General features: G+C 38.9%; 1 protein-coding gene across 1 annotated transcript in view; it reads left to right on the forward strand.

Annotated features, from left to right (window-relative positions):
- Nucleotides 1-24016, forward strand: part of LOC131648768 (uncharacterized) — a 41009-nt gene extending 16993 nt beyond the window's left edge. The window contains exons 2-3 of the mRNA XM_058918497.1: nucleotides 21792-22948; nucleotides 22994-24016. Coding sequence (XP_058774480.1) covers nucleotides 21792-22948; nucleotides 22994-24016 — 2180 coding nt within the window. The remainder of the gene's footprint in view (nucleotides 1-21791; nucleotides 22949-22993) is intronic.
- The last annotated feature ends 1300 nt before the right edge of the window (nucleotides 24017-25316 follow it).

Genomic DNA, 25316 nt, shown 5'->3' on the forward strand with positions numbered 1-25316 from the left:
AGTTCTAAACCAAACTCGAACCAGGCCAAAGGTATATTGAGTGAAATACATTCTTCTGCATATGAATACATCAACATATCCATTCCTTGTAATGCACTCATGAATCAAAGTAAAAATTCTTTTATAATTTTCAAAAGGATTTTGTTGAAATCAATTTTCTCTTTGTTTCAAAAATTACTATCAACAATAAATGACATTTTTGAGAGATATGGAAGAAATAAGATTGCCAAATGAAAAGGTAAAGGCTCAAACTTTCTTAATAGAATGGTAGCCTGCAAAAGGCAAGACCCCATGGATTAATACAAAGTTTGGAAAGTGGTAATTTTATGGAAAAGGTACATTGAAATGTAATGACCCCATCCTCTCTCTCAACTGGGAATTCCTGAGCAAAGGCTTCCGTTGAAAAGTGTTGGACTTCTTCATGATAAACAGATGACTGCTGATGATCAAGTCTTGTCTGATGTAGTTACTTGCCATGAATCCCTAACTTTTGCCTGGACCGCCCTTTCGGGTTTTCAGTCCACCGGGTATTTTATTCTGTTTATGTCTCTAATTTTTGCCTGGACCGCCCTTTCGGGTTTTCAATCCACCGAGACGCTCTTTTTTGCCTAAGCCGCCCTTTCGGGTTTTCAACTTAGCGAGCTGTTCTTTTATTATTTAGGCGAAGTATTTCTTGACTACATCAGCATTCACGGGACGTGGGAGCTCCTCTCCATCCATAGTTGCAAGAATTAATGCACCGCCAGAGAAGGCTTTCTTAACAACATATGGTCCTTCAAAATTAGGAGTCCACTTGCCCCTTGAATCAGAGGTGAAAGACAAGATCCTTTTGAGCACGAGGTCGCCTTCTCTGAATACACGAGGTCGAACCTTCTTATCAAATGCTTTCTTCATTCTTTTCTGATATAACTGACCATGGCATAAAGCCGTCATTCTCTTTTCTTCTATCAAATTCAATTGATCAAACCTGCTCTGACACCATTCAGCCTCAGATAACTTGGTTTCCATTAAAATTCTCAACGATGGAATCTCAACCTCGACGGGGAGCACTGCTTCCATACCATAAACCAAAGAAAAGGGAGTTGCCCCTGTTGAAGTACGAACAGATGTACGGTACCCATGCAAAGCAAATGGGAGCATCTCATGCCAGTCCTTGTACGTAACAACCATCTTTTGCACTATTTTCTTAATGTTCTTATTTGCTGCTTCAACAGCTCCATTCATCTTTGGCCTATAAGGCGAAGAGTTGTGATGTTCAATCTTGAAGCTTTCACACAGTTCTCTCATCATGCTATTGTTCAGATTCGAGCCATTATCAGTAATGATCTTGCTCGGTACACCATATCTGCAGATGATGTTGTTTTTGATAAATCTGACCACAACTTGCTTTGTTACATTAGCATATGAAGCAGCTTCTACCCACTTGGTAAAGTAATCGATTGCTACCAGGATGAATCGATGTCCATTTGAAGCCTTGGGTTCAATCATGCCAATCATATCAATGCCCCACATAGAGAAAGGCCATGGAGAGGAAATAACATTGAGAAGTGTCGGAGGCACATGAATCTTGTCAGCATACACTTGACACTTGTGACACTTCTTTACAAATTTGTAGCAATCAGATTCCATTGTCAACCAATAGTAACCTGCTCTAAGCATCTTTTTAGCCATCAAATGTCCATTGGCATGGGTACCAAAAGAACCTTCATGAATTTCATGCATCAACATGTCTGCTTCGTGTCTATCCACGCATCTGAGCAAAACCATGTCATAATTTCTTTTATACAAAACATCAGCATTGATGAAGAAACTGCCAGCCAATCTCCTCAAAGTTTTCTTGTCTTTATTTGATGCCCCAAGTGGGTACTCTTGAGTCTGAAGGAAGTGCTTAATATCGAAATACCAAGGCTTTTCATCTGTTGCTTCCTCAACTACAAATACATGAGCAGGTCTATCAAGACGCCTGATTGTAATCTGAGGTTCCTCATTATGGAAATTCACTTTGTACATGGAAGACAATGTGGCTAATGCATCAGCCATCTGATTCTCATCTCGAGGGATGTGGTGGAATTCAACTTTGTTGAAGAATGTCAATAGCCTTCTGGCGTAATCTTTGTAAGGAATTAAACCAGGATGACGAGTTTCCCATTCTCCTTTAATCTGATTAATCACAAGCGCAGAGTCTCCATAAACATCAAGAATCTTAATTCTCAGATTAATGGCCTCTTCAAGTCCCATGATGCAAGCTTCATACTCAGCAATATTGTTTGTACAGTCAAAACATATCCTTGCAGTGAAAGGAACATGTGATCCATGTGGAGTGATGATAATGGCGCCAATTCCATGGCCATGAATATTAGAAGCTCCATCAAAAATCAAACCCCATTTGGATTCAGGATCCGGCCCTTCTTCTGGCAATGGTTCATCCCAATCTTGAGATCTCAAATACATTATATCTTCATCTGGGAAGTCCATCTTGATAGACTGATGCTCATCAATTGGTTGGTGAGCGAGGTACTCTGCCAACACACTTCCTTTCACAGCTTTCTGAGCTCGATATTCAATATCATATTCTGATAGCAACATTTGCCAGCGAGCAATCCTTCCAGTTAATGCAGGTTTCTCAAATACATACTTAATTGGATCCATTTTGGAGATCAATAGGGTGGTGTGGTTCAACATATACTGTCTTAGTCGGCGAGCAGCCCATACCAAAGCACAGCAAGTTTTCTCAAGCAGCGAGTATCTTGTTTCGCACTCGGTAAACTTTTTGCTAAGGTAGTATATTGCATACTCTTTTCGACCAGACTCGTCATGCTGACCCAACACACATCCCATTGAGTTTTCAAGCACTGTGAGGTACATAATTAGAGGTCTTCCCTCAACTGGAGGGAGCAAAATGGGAGGTTCAAGCAGATATTCTTTGATGTTGTCAAAAGCTTTCTGACAATCTTCATTCCACACACATCCCTGATTTTTCTTTAAAAGCTTGAAGATCGGCTCACAGGTAGCAGTCATATTGGAAATGAACCTGGAGATATAATTCAGACGTCCGAGGAAACCTCTCACTTGTTTTTCAGTCTTTGGTGCTGGCATTTCCTGAATTGCTTTGACTTTATCAGGATCTACTTCAATTCCTCTCTGACTGACAACAAAACCCAATAACTTTCCAGAACGGACACCAAAAGTGCATTTGTTTGGATTTAAGCGGAGACAATACTTTCTCAAACGCTGAAACAACTTTAAAAGATCCTCCATGTGCCCCTTCTCTGATTGGGACTTGGCAATCATGTCATCCACATAAACCTCAATTTCTTTGTGCATCATATCATGAAAAAGAGTAGTCATGGCCCTCTGATATGTCGCACCAGCATTCTTCAACCCAAAAGGCATCACTTTGTAACAGAATGTCCCCCATGGCGTGATAAAAGTTGTTTTTTCCATGTCTTCAGGTGCCATCTTAATCTGGTTATATCCTGAAAAACCATCCATAAAGGAGAAAACTTCAAACTTTGCAGTGCTATCTACCAACATATCAATGTGAGGTAGAGGAAAATCATCTTTCGGACTGGCTTTATTCAAATCTCTGTAATCCACACACATGCGAACTTTTCCGTCTTTCTTCGGAACAGGCACAATATTGGCAATCCATTGAGGATATACAGAAGTGACAAGGAAACCTGCATCTATCTGTTTCAAGACCTCTTTCTTAATCTTTTCTGCCATATCAGGATGACTCCTTCTTAACTTTTGCTTGACAGGAGGACATTCTGGTTTCAACGGCAAACGATGCTCCACAATATCGGTGTCCAACCCAGGCATATCTTGGTAGGACCACGCAAAAATGTCAACATACTCTTTAAGAAGCTCTACCATCCTCTTCTTAACATCTTGACCAAGCAGCGCCCCAATCTTGACTTCCTTTTTATCCTTTTCAGAACCCAAGTTGATGACTTCCAATGGCTCTTTATACGGCTGAATGGTGTCTTCCTCGTGCTCAAGCAGTCGGGAAATCTCATCAGGAATACATTCATCACTCTCTTCTTCCGCCTCATACACAGGACACTCGAAGTTAGGAGAGGGCGCAGGGTCATTACTTTCAACGGTTTTATTGATTAATCTGCACAAATGATTATTATTTCAGGAAAAGGAAAGATATATGCAACATGTAATCGTGCAGATTATGGAAAATGAAAACATTTTTTAAGGTTTTTTGTGTTACCACTTTCCAGAAAAAGCAAAAAGATAAAAAGCATTTATATGCAGAAACAAAATGACTTTTATTGATGATTTTAATGTTTAAAACAAACAGAAAACAGCCCCAACAACTTCACTTTCATCTTGGGCAGAATGAAAGGATTTTGAAAAACATAAAAGCAAATTACTTTGAGACATGAGTACACTCAGGAATGTCAATGATGATCCAGTTCTTAATCATCTTTCCATGGGTCACAAAGTTTGGCACTTCTGGCTCTGGTTCGTCTTCAACAATAGCGTTCACTTCTGGAGGAGTCTTCCCAAGACATCCATACACCATGTTCACGGCAGACGCTTCATGAGTTGGCAATGGATTGTTCTTCACATTTGGACCAATATCACGGAAAGAAAGCATTCCAGAACGGACCAATCTCTGAACTTCATTCTTCAGGGGCCAACAGTTTTCCAAATCATGCCCAGGAGCATTCTGATGAAAAGCACAAGTGGCATCAGCCTTGTACCACCAAGGGAGTTTCTCTGGAACAGGAGGTGGTGACCTTGGTTGAACCAGCTTCTTATGAATTAGAGCAGGATACAGTTCAGTGTATGTCATAGGAATAGGATCAACATTAACTCGAGGATACGGATTCCGCCTTGCTGGTTGTTGATTAACAGGAGCTACAGGCACTGAATTCACAACAGGAGTTACTGACGCCACTTGTTGAGATTGATTCCTGACTCGACTATTCCTCCCATGAGAAACAGCATTGGCATCTGACTCTTTCTTCTTTTGGAATGAAGAACCATACTTCTTTGCACCACCAGATGAATTGTCATTTCGAACCAAACGACCTTCTCGCACAGCTTCTTCTAATCTGACACCCATACCCACCATTTCGGTGAAGTCTACAGGAGCACTAGCAATCATCTTCTCATAATAAAACGGACCAAGAGTCTTCAGAAAAATCTTAGTCATCTCTTTTTCTTCCATCGGAGGAATCACTTGGGCGGCAACCTCACGCCATCTCTGAGCATATTCCTTGAAGGATTCCTTCTCTTTCTGCATCATAGCTCGCAATTGATCCCTATCAGGAGCCATGTCCACATTATATTTGTATTGCTTCACAAACGCTTCAGCCAAGTCATTGAAAGTGCGAATATGGGTGCTATCAAGGCCCATATACCACTTAGAAGCAGCTCCAGTCAAACTGTCTTGGAAATAATGGATCAACAGACGTTGATCATCAGTATGAGTGGACATCTTCCTTATATACATCACCAGGTGCGCCTGAGGACAGGAGTTTCCTTTGTACTTCTCAAATTCAGGAAGCTTGAACTTAGCAGGTACTTTCACATTAGGAACAAGGCAAAGATCATGCACATTCTTTCCAAACAGTTCTTTCCCACGCAAGGCTTTCATCTCTTTTTGCAGTTCTTCAAACTGATCTTGGAAACCATCCATTCTATCATGAATTTCACTTGGAGCAGCATCATAAATGGGCTCTGGGACAAAAGGACCAGTATGAACAATAGGAGAGGTGTTGACCATAACAGGAGTCAACGGACGAGTCATCTCAGGAACAGACAAATAACCTTCAGGCATGCCCCAGGGATATCCATTAGGCATTCGTTGCTGAGTAGCACCAACAGGAATAGCAGGAATGGTTGTAGCAGCAATTTCAGAAATCACAGTGGTCTGACCCTGAGCTTGGGCATTGGGAGGAGGAACCTGATTCTGATTCTGAGTTTGATTCTGAGCAGCCATCAATGTCTCAACCAGAGCAGTGAGACGATCCACACCAGATCTCAAAGTAACAACCTCTTCACGTAGCTCACGATTCTTGTTCAAGACCTTCCATCTTCTTCTTGCAGTTAGCTCGAGTATTATACCGGTGAGACAGCTTGATTCTGTATGAAGAACACTGAATAAGACCTCGGGAATACTTTCGGAAGCAGGACCAAAATGCAGAATGATGCATGAAATGCAATGCAAATGATCTTTATTTTGGTTTTCCAGGAACTTTTAAGACATTAATTGTAAACATTAGTAAAAAAACATCATAAAACATAACAATATTCTTTCATTAATCATGGAAAAGCATACAAAAGGATTCAGAGATCCAAAATTACAAAACAAAGGAAAAAGCTAAAAACTAGAAGGGAACACTTCTGACGAAGATCCAACTCCTCTCTGCAGCTTCCTACGGAGCTTCTCCAATTCATCTTCATAAAAGGCTTTCAAATGAGCATTCTCGACCAGCAGCTTATCAGCAACTTCTTTCCATGCAACTGAATCTTCTTGTGGTCTCTTTCGCTTTTCACCATGTTGTTGAAGCAACTCTTCTTGATGACGAATCTGATCTTCCTTTTCCATCAACCAACCGTCTTGGATATCAAGCATTTCATCTTTTTCTTTCAAGTGTATCTTCAACTCTTTGTTCTCAGACTCCAAAGCATCTCTTTCCGCTCTCAACTTAGCCACGAGCTCTAGATGTTCTTCACTACTTTCAACAGGAGTAGTGAGAGACAATGGTGGAGCAATGGGTAGAGAAGGCTCTTCGAGTAAATAAGGCATCTGAAAAGTATGAGCTCTAGCTTGAACCCAATCAGTGTAGTCTTTGAGAGCAACACATTGTTTCGTTCCCAAATGTCTCTTCCTATCAACATGGTGCCAAGCACGCACAAACCGATTTCTCATATCCGAATTTCCATCTTGATTAAGATAGAAGATTCCTGACACAAGGATGCTAGCAGGTCGCTCCTTCATGGGGTAACAAAATTGACGTCTTGCAAGAATGGGGTTGTAGGTAATTCCTCCTTGTATACCAAGAAGAGGTACATTAGGGAATTCTCCACAACTATCAATAATCTCACCAATGTCATAAGCAGGATTGTACCAATGGATATTCCCATTAGTAAGAGGCATGATTTTCTGAGACCATGAGAGACCATCAGGATTGTTCAGGAAACTCTTAGCTTGAGGTAAGTGAGAAATAAACCACTTATAGAGCAAAGGAGTGCAACAATTGATAAGTCCACCTTTCTTATCATTCCTATGGTGAATGGAATGATAAGTATCCCCAAGCAAAGTAGGCACAGGATTCCCAATCATGAAAATCCGAATAGCATTAACATCGACAAAATGGTCAATGTTGGGAAAGAGTATCAAACCATAGATGAGCAAGGCCAGAAATGTCTCAAAAGCAATCATACTTCCTTTACTAGCCAACATAGAAGCCTTTCCAATCAAGAACTTAGAAGTCAACCCCCAAATTCCTCCTTTTTTGGTCATGTTTGCTTTTACATCTGATATTTTTAAATGAAGGAGTTCTGCTATCTCATCAACCTGAGGCTCTTTCTCCAAACCGCTAAACGGTATGTCATCCGTAACCGGTAAACCAATCCAATAAGAATACTCCTCCAAAGTGGGCATAAGCTGATAATCAGGAAAGGTGAAACAATGATAAACCGGGTCATAAAACTGCACAAGAGTCTCAAGAATCCCTTTTTCCACTTTAGTCTTCAAGATAGAGATCAATTTCCCATAACGGCTTTTGAAGTTGTCAAGATTAGGAACCAAAGTTGCTAGCTCTTTCAATTCCTTTGCACTTGAATTTCTGAAAGTGTACTTCTTGATGCTTCTCTTTTGATCCATGGTACCTGTTATGTTTACAAAAAAATGTCTCTAAGTTCCTTGAAAACCATTTGTGAATGTTATTTTTTATGAATGCATGAATGCATGGTTTATGCACCAATCACAATCAAGAGCACACAAGATCACATCAAATCACACAAAAATCACACAGTCCAGGTTCAAAGGTTCGACGTCACGAGCATGGAGCCATGGGTCTACCCATCCCACAAGGAGTGATCTAAGGAATTTTGTACCTGCCAAACGGGTTCTACAAAGGTTCCCAGAGTTTTCAATCTTCTATCGGATATTACCGGCACGCACAATTGCTCATGGGCGCCAATAATATGCCTAAAAAGACCTCGTCTGAGCGTAGTATCGCATGACAACAAGCTCAAATTGGTACTTGATCTTGTTTCTGCACTACATCCTAAAAAGGCTTAGATTGGTTAAAAAGGGTTCTAGGCCATTCAGCTTCTACGGACACTCACTATTGAAAGTAATAGCGTTATCACGATGGTTCGTAACAACCTCTACTACCTTCCATGAGGCCTCCACTGATTGGGGTTCCACCATATGACGCTCATGGTAAGGATTGCTCCTGACATGCGACTATTGGTCTTACCACCTCCTATCTCAAGTTACTCACCAAAGTCCGGTTTAGAACTTTATCTCATCACAGAGGAACCATCGAGCACCAAAAAGAAAGAAAAAAAAGAAAATAAACAAACAAAGCACACAATAATATATACAAATACAAAACACACAGATAAACAAAAATAGGCTTAACACACTTAAAACTGGTTCCCCAGTGAAGTCGCCATTTTTCTGTAGCGGGGAAAATCTGATATCGAAGCCATGGGATTGACTCGAATCAATATTCCGTTTTGAAATCGCCACCGCGCTTTATTTTTTCAAAGGAAAAGGGAAAAGAACGTAAAACCCAAAGTTTTGTTTTTAAAAAAAACAAGAAAGAGATCTCAGGTACGGGTGTTGATTATATGAGGGGAAGGTTTAAAGCACCCCTCATATCTGTGGTACTCCACAGGAACCTTTTTGAAAATCTGTGTTGTGTGTGTGCTAAAAAACGGTTTGTTTTATTTTTAAAATAAGCTCGGCAAAGCGTTAAGCCTTGTGCCTACATACCTCCTCGGTGCAATGGAGAAGTCAGAGCTAATGTAGTTCCGCTTTTGGGAAAAACGTTTTAAAAACGAATAAACACTTTGGTGTCGTTAGAGAGAAATACTCAGCCATTGATTTTGAGCATGAGAACAAACAAGTTCTTTGCATCGCAAATGAAAGAAGGGCGCCAACTCGGATAAAATCAACGAGTATGCCACTAGCTCTCTCACGCGGAAAAGATCTCGTTATTATCAATCAATTTCAAAATCGTGGGGTATAACCACTCGTTTCGACAATTAACGGTGTCTAAACTTTTGAAGAAAAGCCACTAAGGGCGAAAGATATTTTTAAGAAAAAGGTTTTGAAAAGATTTGCAAACATAAGAATATTTTGGAAAAAGGGAGAAGATTTTGAAAATTTAAGAATGGGAGGAGATGAAGAGGCTAACCTAATGCATAAAATAAAAGCTAAGGAAAGAAACGGTCTAACCGAATAAGAAGCCAACACTTGACATTAAGAGCCAAGGTAATTTTCCCATCCTTTGGATTTATCAATACCAACACATTAACACTTGGGGATCCAGATGAACTTATTATCTTAGCACCATTTTTTCATTAAGCACATTAAGATTCTGACAAAAATTGGGCAGAGTAACGGCTGTTTTTGGGTAAAATCCTTATCTCGATGCCTTGGAATTAACCGTCAAGGGCTTTCAAGGAAATACCTGCACACATAAACATACAACAGAACAATGCCAGACAGACAGAACAATCACAGGATAGTAATAGAATGAGTCCAAAGGTACTAGGTCCATAAGTCCGAATCTCCAAATTGCTAGGGATAGTAACTGATAGTCCAAAGAGAACCTTATGTATTTTTTAGATTTTGGTTATTTATTAGTGTTTTAGCAAGAAAAATAGAGTATGGTCCAAGTGGACAAAAGAAAAAATGACGGAAAGTAAATATGATGAAATGATAAAATAAAGCGATAAAGCGAGAAATATAAAGAGCGGTAATATAAAGAGCGGTAATATAAAGAACGATATAGTAAAGGTGCGGAAATTAAAGTTAGTTGTTAAATGTTAAAGATAACCATCTTGAAGCTTGTCAAGTATGTTATCAAAGTTAGTAGGAGATCAATGGTGAGTGAATGATGTACTCGGATTTAAAGTCAATGGGGCTTATCAGAAGCTTGATAAAATCATAGCGACTACACGATAAAAACCTCCACAAGTCTTAAATCAACCGCATACAATTCTCTTCCATATTTGATCTTTTTTATTCGGGACACGAAATATTGCGCTATGTTAAGCAGATCGCCAAGTGATTTATATAGAAATCACCCTACAACGAGGCCGGTCAAAACTTTATGTGCTAATGCATGCGAGAAGAACGATATGTAGATCGCCTTCCGAAAGCAATACCGCACGAAAAGAAAATAGGTGAGTGATCTAGTCTTTACCAAGAATCCATAAGAATTCTCAAGGCATTAAGACTTTCATCGACCAAAATAAAAGAGAAGTAAAAGATGGAACCACATTAAAAGCTCCTTTCATCCATAATTTCAATCACTTAATATTGCGGATTTGGATTCTCATCCTATCAACGCCCTAAGTCCATTGAAATTAGAGAGAAATTAGGCCTCTAACTTGTGATTCAAAGAAAATATCAAAAGAATGGAGTAGAAGATGAGTTAGAACCAAAAACAAGTCAAAAACCACAAAAATAAGCATTCTGCCCAGATGTAAATCGATTTGCACAGAGTGTAAATCGATTTGCATAACTCTGTTTTCAAAATCTGCGCAGTTTTCAGTTATGTAAATCGATTTGCACAAGATGTAAATCGATTTGCACAACACAGTTTTCAAAAAAACAGCAAATAAAGAGAAGAAAACTTGTTTAAACATAAAACCAAACACCTTGTGATCTTGGATCAATTTGTGCACGAAAATGTATCAATTAAGCAAGCAAATCTCATCAATGTAGCACCAAAGGTGCATCAAGCATAAACAACAATGGATCACATCTTGAATTATGGATTGGATCTAGAATTTTACCAAATCTTTCACAAACTTTGAATCTTCTTCAAGAACACACAACCACAAGCCTTGATCTCTCACAATTGATGAAGAAAAGTAGTGTTTATGTTGAGGTTTAGCTCTAAATTAGTGAGGTTCAAGATGTGACTCACTAATTTGTGTGGAAGAAAAAGAGCTTTGAGTGATGGGTTTGGAAGAGGTGAGGAGAGAATTTGCAATAAGTTTCTTGGCTATCAAAGCTTGAAAAATGAAGAGGGGAGTGCCTCAATTTATAGCACTTAGGCTTGGGAAATTTTGTGGCTTGGAGTTAGGATTGGAAAATAGAATTAGGCTTGGAAAAGTGATTTGGAGCCAAAAATGAAATCCAATGGTCTTGATGCAATCACATGAGGGTACATGATTAGATGATGTAGGAAATCAAATGTAAGAACCAAGTCATGCTTCCCATGCTTGCAAATGATGTCAACACTTCAAAAAGCTGAAATTTGCCTTCATTTTTCCAAATTCGTGCTGGTGCAATCGATTTGCACATTATGCAAATCTATTTACATGGCTGAAAAAAGGCAAAATCTGGGGCAAAAACAGTTATGCAAATCGATTGCTGTCTTATGCAAATCGATTTGCACTGATGGCAGAAGCAAATCTGGTGCAGAAACAGTTGTGTAAATCGATTTACACCTTATGCAAATCGATTTGCACAGTGAAAATGTTGAAAAATGCTCCTTTGATGGGTATTTTGACTTGGTACCTACAAAACACAAACATACAAGAGCACAAGGCAATATTTTTGGTATTTTGGTTAGTAAAACAATATACACAAACTAAAACATGGGTGCTCGATGATTCCTTTGCAGATGAATTGAGCACAACATTGCAAGCAGAGATCTAGGTTTAAATTTCTTGATTGATGATTGGTATGCAAATGATGTGTGATCTTAGGGTCAAAAATTGGGGTATGACAGAGTCCCCTTCCTCAAAATCTCAATTTTCCCCCTCCTCAAAATCTCAATTTTCCCCCTATTCACTGCCTTAGCTATAGAACCTTAACTTTTAGCCATAAAACTTGACCCTTAGATTCAAAGCCAATAGGAAAGGGTTGAGGGTGCCTAACACCTTCCCTCGACCTGAATATAGTATCTTACCCTGATCTCTCAACTACGTAAGGTTTCCTATTCGCCTTAGTAGAATAGGTGGCGACTCTAAAAGCTAAATTTTTAGGCAGGTTGCTACAGCTGGCGACTCTGCTGGGGATGGCTATTTCGGTGGATTACTATGCTCCTATAGGTTTTAGGTTTTGGCAGGGTTTAGGTTTGGCAACCTTTTAGGGTTTGGCTAACGCGCCTTTTTCAGGGTTTATAATTATTTTTATTTCTTAATTTTTTTTTTTAAATTTGTTTATTTATTTATTTTTATTTAAAAATATTTAATTATTCAGGATATGTTTATATTTGATCACCTATGTGAATATATTTATATTTTTATTAACTATTATATTTTTATATACTGCTGGATATATTATGTAGTGTTAAAACCCTAAGTGTGGGAGTTAACTTTGAGACCAAAAGGGGACATGAATCGCCTTACGAGTCTCACTGATAACTCCACTCGGAGTGGGTTAGGTATTTGGAAAGGTCCGAAACGAAGCTTGACTTTGTGGAGGGCTGGACTGGATACTTAGCTGATCTCTCCGGGAACCTACCCCAAAAATTCGAACCTCATGGATAAAATGAGTTGTTCTAAAATCCGAAGAGACAAAAAGTCTCGGAGGCTACGAACGACCCCATGAGACCTTCTAGAACACCCCCCTATTAAAAGGTTGGCTCCCAAGAGCCGCTACGTCGAACCTATGAACTTATGTGATTGTGTGCTATATGTATATATATGTGTGGATCATTATTTTTATTATTTCTTTTTCATTCATCATTCATCATGTGCATTCTTGCATCATATTTTATTCAAAAAAAAAAAAGAAAGAAAAAAGGATATCATACATATCATGCATGGCATACACGTCATTTTCATAACATTAAGAGAAGACTCCTCTTCTATCTCCAGAACAAGGGACCATTGGGAAGGATAACCTAACATCCCGACCATATTATCCAACAAGATTTAAGCAGAAGAGATCAATGGATCAGCAAAAACAACAGGGTGGCCAACGCACCTGGAGGTCCAAGCCAAAACGGTCATTCACCCCGTTGCACATGCCACTATCTCAAGCTCTACAACATTTGCTCAGTCAGAACTTGGTAACTCTGCTGCCTCCATACTCAGCTCCGGCTAACCCCGCTCCCGGGTACAAGCATCATGCTAGGTGCGCTTATCATTCAGATAGTCCTGGTCATGATACAGAGGATTGTGGGCCATTGAAGCACAAGATCCAAGATTTGATTGAAGAAGGGCTCATTGAGTTTGAAGATCCTAGCAAGTCTAACACCATAGGTGGCTAGAAGGAGGATTTCTTAGATCATTAGTCTTGTTTCCATTTGCAATTTCTTTCCGTTTGTTTAAACATTAGTCTTATGACATATGCTATGTACTTTTCAAAAAATCATTAATGCATTGCTTACGTTTGTCTTGATTCATTCCTAGTATTCTCACTATATTTAAAAACTGTGTTTTTACTCGATTTTCTCATTTGGGATATTCAACTCTAGTGGAAAGTTTTACACCTTTTGAGGGAGAATGACGAAAACGATACCACAATTTCATACACTACGCTTTCGAACAGACCGTGTTGACGATGTACAGGCATTTGTTCAATCCCTAAAATAATGGAGATATAAGGATGTTAATCCCTCGTCAACCCCTTCGAGCCTAAAGAAGTAGGAGTTTTCCTTCATATAAAATAAAACCCTTCATATATAACCGGGGGTAGGGTAGTTGCTCAGATAACTTAATTATTCCAAACTGTTCCTTTGAACATAACCACCGATGGTTCTCCGTCATGATTAAGCCTGGCAGTCAATATCCGCAAGAAAAAAGAGAAGGCAATGCAAAAGCCCACTAAGTCAAAACCTATTAAGGAGACTTAGGCAAAATTGGGGCATCCCGCTGACTATAGTTTTAAAAAACAGACAGTTTAGAAAAGTTAGGGATAACAAAGTCGAAAAAGGTTACTATGTACCTCCGACAAAAGGAAAATACTACAAAAAAGGAGGATGACTGCCTTTGCAGATAAACCTTTGGTTTTGGAACCATCACAGATGCCAATGTCATAATTCCCAAATTCTTTTGGAGACTAAACGCATAGCTAACTGAGCATAGGACCGGAGAACATCACGAAGATTGGGATGGGTACAAATAAACTTTGAGCCTTTATCTTTTGTTTCTTTAAACCGTGAACCAGGCCACGTTACAACCTTTAAAAGTCCTAACTGAAGCATGGTTAGTTCGAAAGCATATCGTTACCAAAGGTATCCTGACTCCTTAAGGTCTACTATAACTCTTGAGTTGATATCACTTTCTTGCAAAAAAAAAAAAACTTTGTTTTACTCAAAAAAAAATGTTTTCAAACTTTCAAGACAACGTATGCATTTGCATTTCATAATAAAGTACACTTGTCTATATAGATTTAAATGTTAACATCAGGGAGAAGTTGCATGGGGCATGGTTAATGTCTAAAAATCCTACTGACTGACGGAGTAGCTTTTAAAAGCTTGTCAAAAGAAGAAGCATCTCTCACACATGACTGAGATAGCTGAAATGCACACGGGGCATAACTCGTCATTTATCCCATTTACATGGGGCAATCAAATCAAGATCCATGGAATCTCTCAAGGACGCTGAATAGCCCATGGGGCAAGCCCATTACCTGGGGGCACGTTGCAAAGGTCGCTCAGTATCAGATGATGTCAATGCCACCCTCACATCCTTTTTAGGAACATTTATAGGGTACTTTTCAATCTGTCCGTATAGTCTTCTTTAAGACGTGTTCAAATACTTCTTACCCTTTCTAGGAACCTTTTCCAAACAGTCTTTTAAAGACCCATTTTCTTATCCTCTCTATTTTCAAACCCTTTCAAACAGTCTTCTTTGAGACATATTCCTTTCCAAGAACCTTTTCTAGGTAGTCTTCTGTAAGACATCTCTGAACTTTTTCAGTTAGTCTTTTAAAGACATATTCAAACTTCTCTTATGCTTTCAAGAACCTCGTCAAACTTTGTTTAAAGTACAGAGTCTTCTAAGACAGCTCACCATCCTTTCTAGAGTAGTCTTCTTCAAGATGTTTTCCCTGAGTTTTGTTCAAAACCTCGCGTTCCTAAAAACAGTCTTTATCCTCTATAGGAATATTTCTGACCCTTTACACAACACATCCCTTCGAGCTTTTTTTAAAGCTCAGTCTTATTTAAGACAAATTCTCATTCTTTCCAAGGACCTCTTCAGGTAATCTTATAGCAGACATCATCTCATTCATGAGTACTCAGCAAATCACTATCCGTCAGGCGCGACTGAAACGCATGACTCAGCATCTGCTTCATATTCAAACCAACACTTAGCATCAAGGAGACCTCTAAATTGGTCTAATCACAGACGATCATTCCTGATAAAAACCCTTAGATGGGGAAACCACGTTCAGAGGGTTTTCCTAGAACAGGGGCATACAATCCAGAATCCTATTGACTGGGGGGCATATCTTTCAAGAATTCAAACCCTGGGGCAATGCATATCAGGCAAGACATGGTGAAATTCGAGTTCCCTCAAAAGGTCCCTCCTTCAAATCAAGGGGCACATCCCTCAAAATTTCCGATATTCGGGAAGTCATACAAGCATCATACAAAGAGCATTGTTGCATATTTGATCTTCTCACGCCTGTACTATTCACATCCCGCTGTGTGGGATAGGCGTACATGCATAATTCTCATTGAGAATCTCATTACATGGTACATGCATCATGACATTGCATAAGAACTAACGCTACCTTTTCAGGTCACTTCATAATCAAAAAGATGTTATCATCTGATTACAGTGCGAATACGATCGTATCAACGATTCAATCTTAACAGACACAATTCTAATACCTCATTCCAAGTCTTTCTTCAAAGGCAATCCAGAAGCAATCTAAGAATTTCTCACCTCTCCAGGTAGTCTTGTCCAAGACAATCATCCAAATCCTTCCAAGCAGTCTTGTTTAAGACATATCCTGACCTTTCTAGGTAGTTTTGTTTAAGACATTCCATATCCTTTATAGGAATCTTTTTAGATGGTTTTGTTTAAAACGTTCCATATCCTTTATAGGAATCTTTTTAGATAGTTTTGTTTAAAACATTTCATATCCTCTATAGGAATCTTTTTAGATAGTTTTGTTTAAAACACATCGCTCCCTTTATAGGAATCTTTCTAGATTAGTTTTTTTAAAAACATATCGTCCCCTTTATAGGAATCTTTCTAGATTAGTTTTGTTTAAAACATTTCATATCCTCTATAGGAATCTTTTTAGATAGTTTTGTTTAAAACACATCGCTCCCTTTATAGGAATCTTTCTAGATTAGTTTTTTTAAAAACATATCGTCCCCTTTATAGGAATCTTTCTAGATTAGTTTTGTTTAAAACATACCACATCCTCTATAGGAATCTTTTTAAATAGTTTTGTTTAAAACACATCGCTCCCTTTATAGGAATCTTTCTAGATTAGTTTTGTTTAAAACATATCATTCCCTTTATAGGAATCTTTCTAGATTAGTTTTGTTTAAAACATATCACATCCTTTATAGGAATCTTTTTAGATATTTTTTTTGTTTAAAACATATCACATCCTTTATAGGAATCTTTTTAGATATTTTTGTTTAAAACGTATCTTATCCTTTATAGGAACATTTCCAGGTAATCTTGTTTAAGAAATCTCATATCCTCTCCAGGTAATCTTGTTTAAGATACCTCATGTCTTTTTAGAAACCTCTCTAGGTAATCTTGTTTAAGATACCTCATGTCTTTTTAGAAACCTCTCTAGGTAATCCTGTTTAAGACGTTTCATATCGTTTTAGAAACCTCTCTAGGTAATCTTGTTTAAGATATCTCACATCTTTTTAGAAGCCTCTCTAGGTAATCTTGTTTAAGATATCTCATATCTTTTTAGAAACTTCTCTAGGTAATCTTGTTCAAGATACTTCATATCTTTTAGGAGCCTTTCTAGGTAGTCTTGTTTAAGACATGTCTCAACTTCTTTAGGTTAATCTTGTTTAAGACATCCCATCTCCGTCTAAAAACCTCTCCAAGTGAATCTTGTTTAAGACACATCTCAGCCTATCTAGGACAGTCTTGTTAAAGACACACCATGCCTTTCTAGGTAGCTTTCTTAAAATATTTATCTAATCTTTTCTAAGATACACCTAGTTCTTTTATAGAACTCCTCAGTTAGTCTTCTCCAAGGCATTCTTCCTAAGCATTGTTCAAAGCCTAAGCTTCTCCACGTCAACCTTCAATACATCCTATTCAGGAATCTCTTCAGGTAGTCTTATGTAAGACATTACTCTCTCTCCTCAAGATACAATCAAATAATCCAGGACTGAAAAGCATATGCTTTAGACAAGTACCTTACCAGGCAAATGGGTGGCATCTATAAGCCCATCTCCCACAGATCTCCTTTCCTATGCAAGCAAATTTCAGGGTATTTTAGTGTCCAATCGTCTTCCACCTATTCAGGTTCAAGAAGATTGAACAGGGGCAGCTGTCATACCCCAAAATTTGCCCTCCATGTTCCATTCCAATGATTCAGAGTTCAAGATTCAATGCCAAAGCTTTGCTCAAATAACCCCCAAGATCCACAGTCAATTGATTCAAACCTGAAGGTCAACCGCAATCAAAGCATGATTCAAATTATGATCATTGGTCAAACATCAAGTATAGAGGAGTATAACCATCATTTGATCAAGAATGATCATGATTCCATTAATAGAAACTCAGAGATGAACAAATGCAAAAAGGTTCAAATTAGGGTTTCTTAGGAGAAAGTCAACCCAACTTTGACTGGGCATAACTTTCACATGGAACATCAAAAATTCTCCACTCAAAGCCTATTTTGAAGGAAATTGGATTATCTACAAATGTGCCTCTCACAAGCCAGGGCTAGAAATGATTCATTTGATAGATACAGTGCAAAAGATTACAGGTCCTTTTCAGGCATCCTTCAAAAGCAGTTTTTTCGCAAAGAGGATATGGTCAAGATAAAAGCTCCAAATGAAAAATATATTCCAAAGTGGCTTATAGAGGACCTCTTGAGGTTTCCAAAAAGTCTTAGAACTCCCTCATAGCTTAAAAATTGAGTGAGATATGATTGATCAAAGTTGGGTGACTTTTGGAGGTAAAATGTGAAAAGAGAAGGTTCAAATGGAGAAATTTTGCAAACGGGCCTATGGTTTCTTGATGCAATCTTGGTCCACAAGTCATTAGTATGCCTAAAATCATTTGCCACGAAATTTAGCATTATATTTGATTTAATATGATTTTTATCTCATTTTTAATGATTTAAATTAAATGGAGAATCAAATATTTTGTTAAATAAGTATATATAGATTGATTCCAATCAATATTAATGACAAATATAATATAATTTTCGTGCATATTAATTGGATAAAGATCAACACAAATTTTGGCCAAAAAAAGAAAGTTTTTATTCAAGAAATAAAACCAATTTTCACAAACATGGCAAGAAGGGATTTAAAGGGTTTTGGGCCTTTGTTTCAGACCTAATTGAACCTCTATAAGTAGTTGACACAAGGCATATGAATAAGGGTTCAGGAATTCGGATCAGAGGCATACATTCAAGAACAAAAAAATTCACCAAGAAACTTGATTTCGGTTTTGGAGAATTGGGAGCTTTCAAGGGGATTTGAGAGTTGCAAAAGATTCGTGGGATCATTCTGAAGCTGTTTGGATCATTGCTCTGCAACAACAACCCCAGAATTACCTCCGATTGACCAAGGTAAGTCGTTCTAAAGCTTGGATCGATTAGTATCATATATGCATATCCATGTTGTTTTGAGGGTGTATTTGGTTTTGTCTGACTGCCACGAACGTTGCTGGGGTATTTACAAGGTTCTCGTGTCTTCTATCGTGATCGGCCATGGGAGGCCGATCGAAGCTTTTAGGTTGGAATTTAGGGCTTTCGCATAGGGGTAAAATTAGGGCTGAATAATAACATGGCTGAGTTCGTATGATTCAGACGAACAAGATGAGGGTATCGCGAAATGTTTATGAGCATCTATGTTCTATTCGTTATTTTTTTAGGTTAATTTGCTACGAACCAAACTGTAGCAATTTCGTAGCAAATGTTGCAGGTTTGTTACGAGTTTCTGTGAGGAAGATGATGATGTGGCTACGCGCTATTGGGCTGTTTGAATTTCGCGCCTGTTTGGTGGTCTAGCATTTAGTTTTTGTATATATTATATTCAGGGCAAATTGCTAACACGTGCGCGCGCTGGTTGGGTTGGTAAGCATGTTTGTTGGTCACGCAAGGGTCCAGGGTTCGATCCCTGGCCCTTGCTATTATTTTTCTGGAATTTCTAACTTCTGATCCCATGCTCTACATATTGTAAGCTACCATACAACCTCACAAATCTAACCCTCCAACTTCCACTCAGCCAAATCCAACGCTGCAGATCTAATGCCCTATACCATGCACCCTACTGACCACCACATTGAATCCTAGTCCTATTAAACTAAAATCTTTTTTTCAATTAATTATTTGTTTTAATTAATTTCTTTTAATATATTTATTTGTGTATTAATGATTATTTTTATAAATAAATTAGTACATGATAATTATATTAAAATGATAATTTGTTGTTCGTGCCGATTAAATCGATTAATCGCTATGGTCAACAATAATTTTAATTAAAATATTATTTAAATAAATTACAAATCAAATCATATTCGATTAAATGGTTGCAATCATCTTATTGATTGTGATGATTAATCCTCCCTTGTTCTAAATTTAATTTGTTATTATTCGTAATCGAATCAATCGGTTATGAGGGGTAACAATACAAAACAAAATTCATAAAAATAATAAAATACAATAATCCGTTATTAGTGATAATCGAATCAATCGATTTGAATTGGTAATGGTACAAAACCCCTAATCTTTTGACTATGGTGATCAAACCTATTGATCATTGCGGTTAATAGTGCCATATTAAAATCAGGGTTGTACGCCCGAATCTTAAAATACACTAAACCACGATACTACAGTGTTTCAACACAGCGATGTTCACAACTACGATAAGGTAACTCAAAATACCTTCAAACATTCGCATTTCAAAAACAAATTCAAATACATTCAGTCCAAATCTTAAGGGCGTACAACCCGTACCCCGAACTACGTAGACTCTGATCCTCCATAAGGAGGTACGTAGGCACTTGGCAACAAGGCGAGTCCCCTTCCTCAAAATCTCAATTTTCCCCCTCCTCAAAATCTCAGTTTTCCCCCTATTCACTGCCTTAGCTATAGAACCTTAACTTTTAGCCATAAAACTTGACCCTTAGATTCAAAGCCAATAGGAAAGGGTTGAGGGTGCCTAACACCTTCCCTCGACCTGAATATAGTATCTTACCCTGATCTCTCAACTACGTAAGGTTTCCTATTCGCCTTAGTAGAATAGGTGGCGACTCTAAAAGCTAAATTTTTAGGCAGGTTGCTACACAATAATATGAATTTTGCTTAAGATAATATGGTACTCTAATCCAATGCAATTTCCTTTTCAGGAAATATATAAAGAGTACGCATAATTCAGCGCTCAGAAGCTTTGTCTCAAAGGGTTCAGCATGCAACATCAGAACATGGTCTGGCAAGACATCAGAAGATGGTCGAAGCAGAATCAGAACATGGGTCTATGGAAGCATCAGAAGAACAAGAGAACAGAAGCACTGAAGTTCTGATGGTATCACGCTCAGAAGCACTTCAAGGTCAGAAGATCAGAAGATGCTTTGCACCAAGCTGTTTGACTCTGATGATATTCAAACGTTGTATTCACAAACATCAGATCAGAAGGAAGTACAAGTGGCAAGCTACGCTGACTGACAAAAGGAACGTTAAAAGCTATTAAAGGCTACGTCAGTAGACACAGCGTGAACAAGGCTCGAGGTAGTTGACAAAAGCGTATAACATTAAATGCGATGCTGTACGGAACACGCAAAGCATTAAATGCACTCAACGGTCATCTTCTCCAACGCCTATAAATATGAAGTTCTGATGTGAAGCAAGGTTAACGATTCTGCACCAAAACAACTCATATTAACTTGCTGAAACGCTGTTCAAATTCAAAGCTCAGAATCTTCATCTTCATCAAAGCTCACTACATTGCTGTTGTAATATATTAGTGAGATTAAGCTTAAACGTTAAGAGAAATATCACAGTTTGTGATTATCGCTTTTAAGAAGCAATTGTAATACTCTTAGAATTGATTACATTAAGTTGTAAGGAACTAGAGTGATCGTGTGGATCAGAATACTCTAGGAAGTCTTAGAGGTTATCTAAGCAGGTTGTAACTAGAGTGATCGTGTGGATCAGTATACTCTAGAAAAGTCTTAGAGGGTATCTAAGCAGTTGTTCCTGGAGTGATCAGTGTGTGATCAGAAGACTCTGGAAGACTTAGTTGCTGACTAAGTGGAAAACCATTGTAATCCGTGCGATTAGTGGATTAAATCCTCAGTTGAGGTAAATCATCTCTGCGGGGGTGGACTGGAGTAGTTTAGTTAACAACGAACCAGGATAAAAATAACTGTGCAATTTATTTTTATCTGTCAAGTTTTTAAAGCTACACTTATTCAAACCCCCCCTTTCTAAGTGTTTTTCTATCCTTCAGCTAGTTCCTCTTCTAGGGCTGGTGGAAAGAAGCCATACAATGGGTTTGCCAAGAAGAGGGAAGGTGAGACTAGTGCTGCTTACTATGGCAGGGGCAGAAATCAGGCTCATCAACAAGTAGCCGCTGTGACTATACCAAATGCTCCCTTCCAACATCAACAACAAGGGTATCCGCCACGTCAGTATCAACAACGACCGAAAATGCCAGAAAAGGTTTTCGATCCGATCCCAATGACATATGCTCAAGTACTGCCATATCTCCTCGATTTGAAGTTAGTACAATTGAGGACTCTAGCCACTCCTGCAAAGTTGCCTCCTAATTGGGATGCTAATGCGAGATGTGAATTCCACTCTGGGGCACCTGGGCACAATATTGAAAATTGTAAGGCATTGAAAAATCTGGTTCAAAATCTTCTCAACTCTAAGGCCATTGAGTTTACTCCTACTCAAGGACCTAATGTTGTTCAAAATCACATGCCTCCCCATGGAACTCATGCTGCAAATGCCATCGAGGTTGTTGAAGACGCTTGCTTGATCAAGGATGTGATTGAATTGGGTTCATTGTTGCCATTATTGAAGTCCGAATTATTGAGGATAGGTCTATACTCTGGTTGTGGAGAATTCTGTACTGATTGCATGACCATGTCCACAGTTTGTGATAAGGTGAAAGGTGAGATTCAACAGTTGATGGATAGTGGGTATCTACAGTTTGAGCATGTGCGACGTCCTGAAAGGGTTGAAAATGCAGTTAATGTGGTATCCATCCCGTATACTCCTGCTAAGATTCCAGTTCCTGCCAGAGCGCCGCCCTTGGTCATTACGTCACCTGGTCCCGTTCCGTATACTAGTGAAAAAGCAATCCCATGGAATTATGGCGGAGAAGTTTTCTACCAAGGGGCCAAGTATGAGATTAAAATGCCGGTTGAGAAAGAAGATGTGGATAATGTTGTTGGCATTGGAAGGATGACAAGAAGTGGTCGTATTTTCAATCCTCCCCAGAATACTCGCGATGACAATGCAGAAGCTCTAGCTCAAGCAAAAGGGAAAAAAGTGGTAGAAGATACAGTGGATCAGGGGCAAAGCTCTAACTCTGAGGAAACTGTGGCCAAAGAGATGGAAGAATTCCTAAAGATCATCAAGAAGAGTGAATATAAAGTGGTTGACCAACTGAGTCAAACTTAATCAAAGATTTCGATCTTACAGTTGCTCTTGTGTTCGGAGATACATCGAAATGCTTTATTGAGGCTTCTAAGTACTGCCTTTGTCCCTCCAGAAATCTCAGTGAATCAACTTGAAGGAGTGGTGTCAAACATCAATGCTGGTAATGGATTGGGATTTACCGATGCTGATCTGCCTCCCGAAGGTAAAAACCACAATAGAGCTTTACATATATCGGTGGAGTGTAAAGGGACTATGTTATCACGTGTTCTCGTGGATAATGGATCTTCTTTGAATGTGTTGCCGAAGTCGTCCTTGATGAGGCTAGATTATTCTGGTGTCGAGATAAGGCCGAGTGAATTGACAGTGAGAGCCTTTGATGGGTCGAAGAGATCAGTGTTTGGGGAGGTTGACTTGCCAATAATGATAGGCCCTCAGCTTTTCACTATTACTTTCTTTGTGATGGATATCCACCCGTCTTACAGTTGTCTCCTGGGACGTCCATGGATCCATGCCGCTGGGGCCGTGACTTCCACATTGCATCAGAAACTCAAATTCGCTACTCAAGGAAAGATAGTCACAATATGTGGGGAGGAAGAACACGTGGTAAGCCATCTTGCGTCCTTCAGGTATATTGATGTGGAAGGAGAGGTCCACGAGACGCCTTGCCAAGCCTTTGAGGCTGTCCAGACTATCAAGATCCCTTATGCTGATAATAAGAAGTTGGAGGCTCCCATGTCTTCACTAAAGGAAGCTAAAGCTGTGGTTGAATCCGGTCATCCTGAAGGATGGGGCCGAGTCTTGGATCTACCAATCAAGCAGGATAAATGTGGGATTGGATATCAGTTGGGTCAGAGTTCATCTAATGAGGCCTCCAAGAAGTTCGGAACCTTCGTTCCGATCAAGTTCTCTAGTGCTGGCATCGTCAAGGATCATATTTGTGCTGCTGATGATGATATGGATAGCGATTATGACATTGAAGAATGGATCAAGCCGTGTGTCCCAGGACAGAAGCTTCTCAACTGGTCGTCCGAGGACATCATCTCAATTGCTTCTGATCAAGAGTAATACTGTCTGTTTTTGTTTATCATACAATAATTCCTGTGTTCTGCCCAAGACACAGTGAACACATGTAGGGCATCATTTGTTGTTTTTCAATGTTAAAACCATTAATAAAAGGACGTTTTTGCATTCAAATATTTTGCTCCCTGTCTTTCTTTTTTTTTACTTTTACATTTATTTTAAATAAATAAAAAAAATAAAAATGGCAACGTTTCTTATTCATCATCATCCCTCCACTCTAAAATAAAGCATAAATCATAATTCATGCAGATCCACTTCTCCTCCAGATTCTGTTGGTAACGATCTTGCTATGCCTCGTTATGACTTCAACAATCCTATCTACACCGCTGAAGAAGGGGATGAAGAAGATTGTGAACTCCCGGATGAGTTGGCCAGATTGTTGAAACAAGAAGAGAAAGTGATCGAGCCACATCAAGAGCCTATTGAGACGGTGAATCTTGGCACCGAAGAGATGAGAAGGGATGTTAAAATAGGGGCGTCTTTGAATGAGGATGTGAAAGAAAAGTTGATTGGAATGTTGAAAGAGTATTCTGATATCTTCGCCTGGTCTTACGAAGATATGCCTGGATTAGATACTGATATTGTTGTGCACAGGTTACCTCTTAAAGAGAACTCTCCACCGGTCAAATAGAAACTCAGGAGAACACGTCCTGACATGTCCAAGAAAATCCAGGAAGAGGTTCAGAAACAGTTTGATGCAGGTTTTCTTGCTGTAACAGTTTATCCGCCATGGGTCGCCAATATTGTACTCGTACCCAAGAAAGATGGGAAAGTACGAATGTGTGTCGACTATCGAGATCTGAATAGAGCGAGCCCGAAGGATGATTTCCCGCTTCCTCACATTGATGTGTTGGTAGATAACACTGCTCAATTCTTGGTTTTCTCCTTCATGGATGGTTTTTATGGTTACAATTAGATAAAGATGGCGCCTGAGGACATGGAAAAGACAACATTCATTACGCCTTGGGGCACCTTTTGTTACAAGGTCATGCCGTTTGGGTTGAAGAATGCTGGGGCAACCTATCAAAGAGCTATGGTGACTTTGTTTCACGACATGATTCATAAAGAGATTGAGGTCTATGTGGACGACATGATTGCAAAGTCCCATACTGAGGAGGAGCACCTTGTCCACCTGAAGAAGTTGTTTGAAAGGTTAAGGAAGTTCAGGTTAAGGTTGAATCCTAATAAATGCACTTTCGGAGTGAGATCAGGAAAGTTGCTTGGTTTCATCGTAAGTGAAAGGGGTATTGAGGTCGATCCCGCCAAGGTAAAAGCTATACAAGAG

The sequence above is a fragment of the Vicia villosa genome, linkage group LG2 (assembly GCF_029867415.1).
Source record: "Vicia villosa cultivar HV-30 ecotype Madison, WI linkage group LG2, Vvil1.0, whole genome shotgun sequence".
Lineage (NCBI taxonomy): Eukaryota > Viridiplantae > Streptophyta > Magnoliopsida > Fabales > Fabaceae > Vicia > Vicia villosa.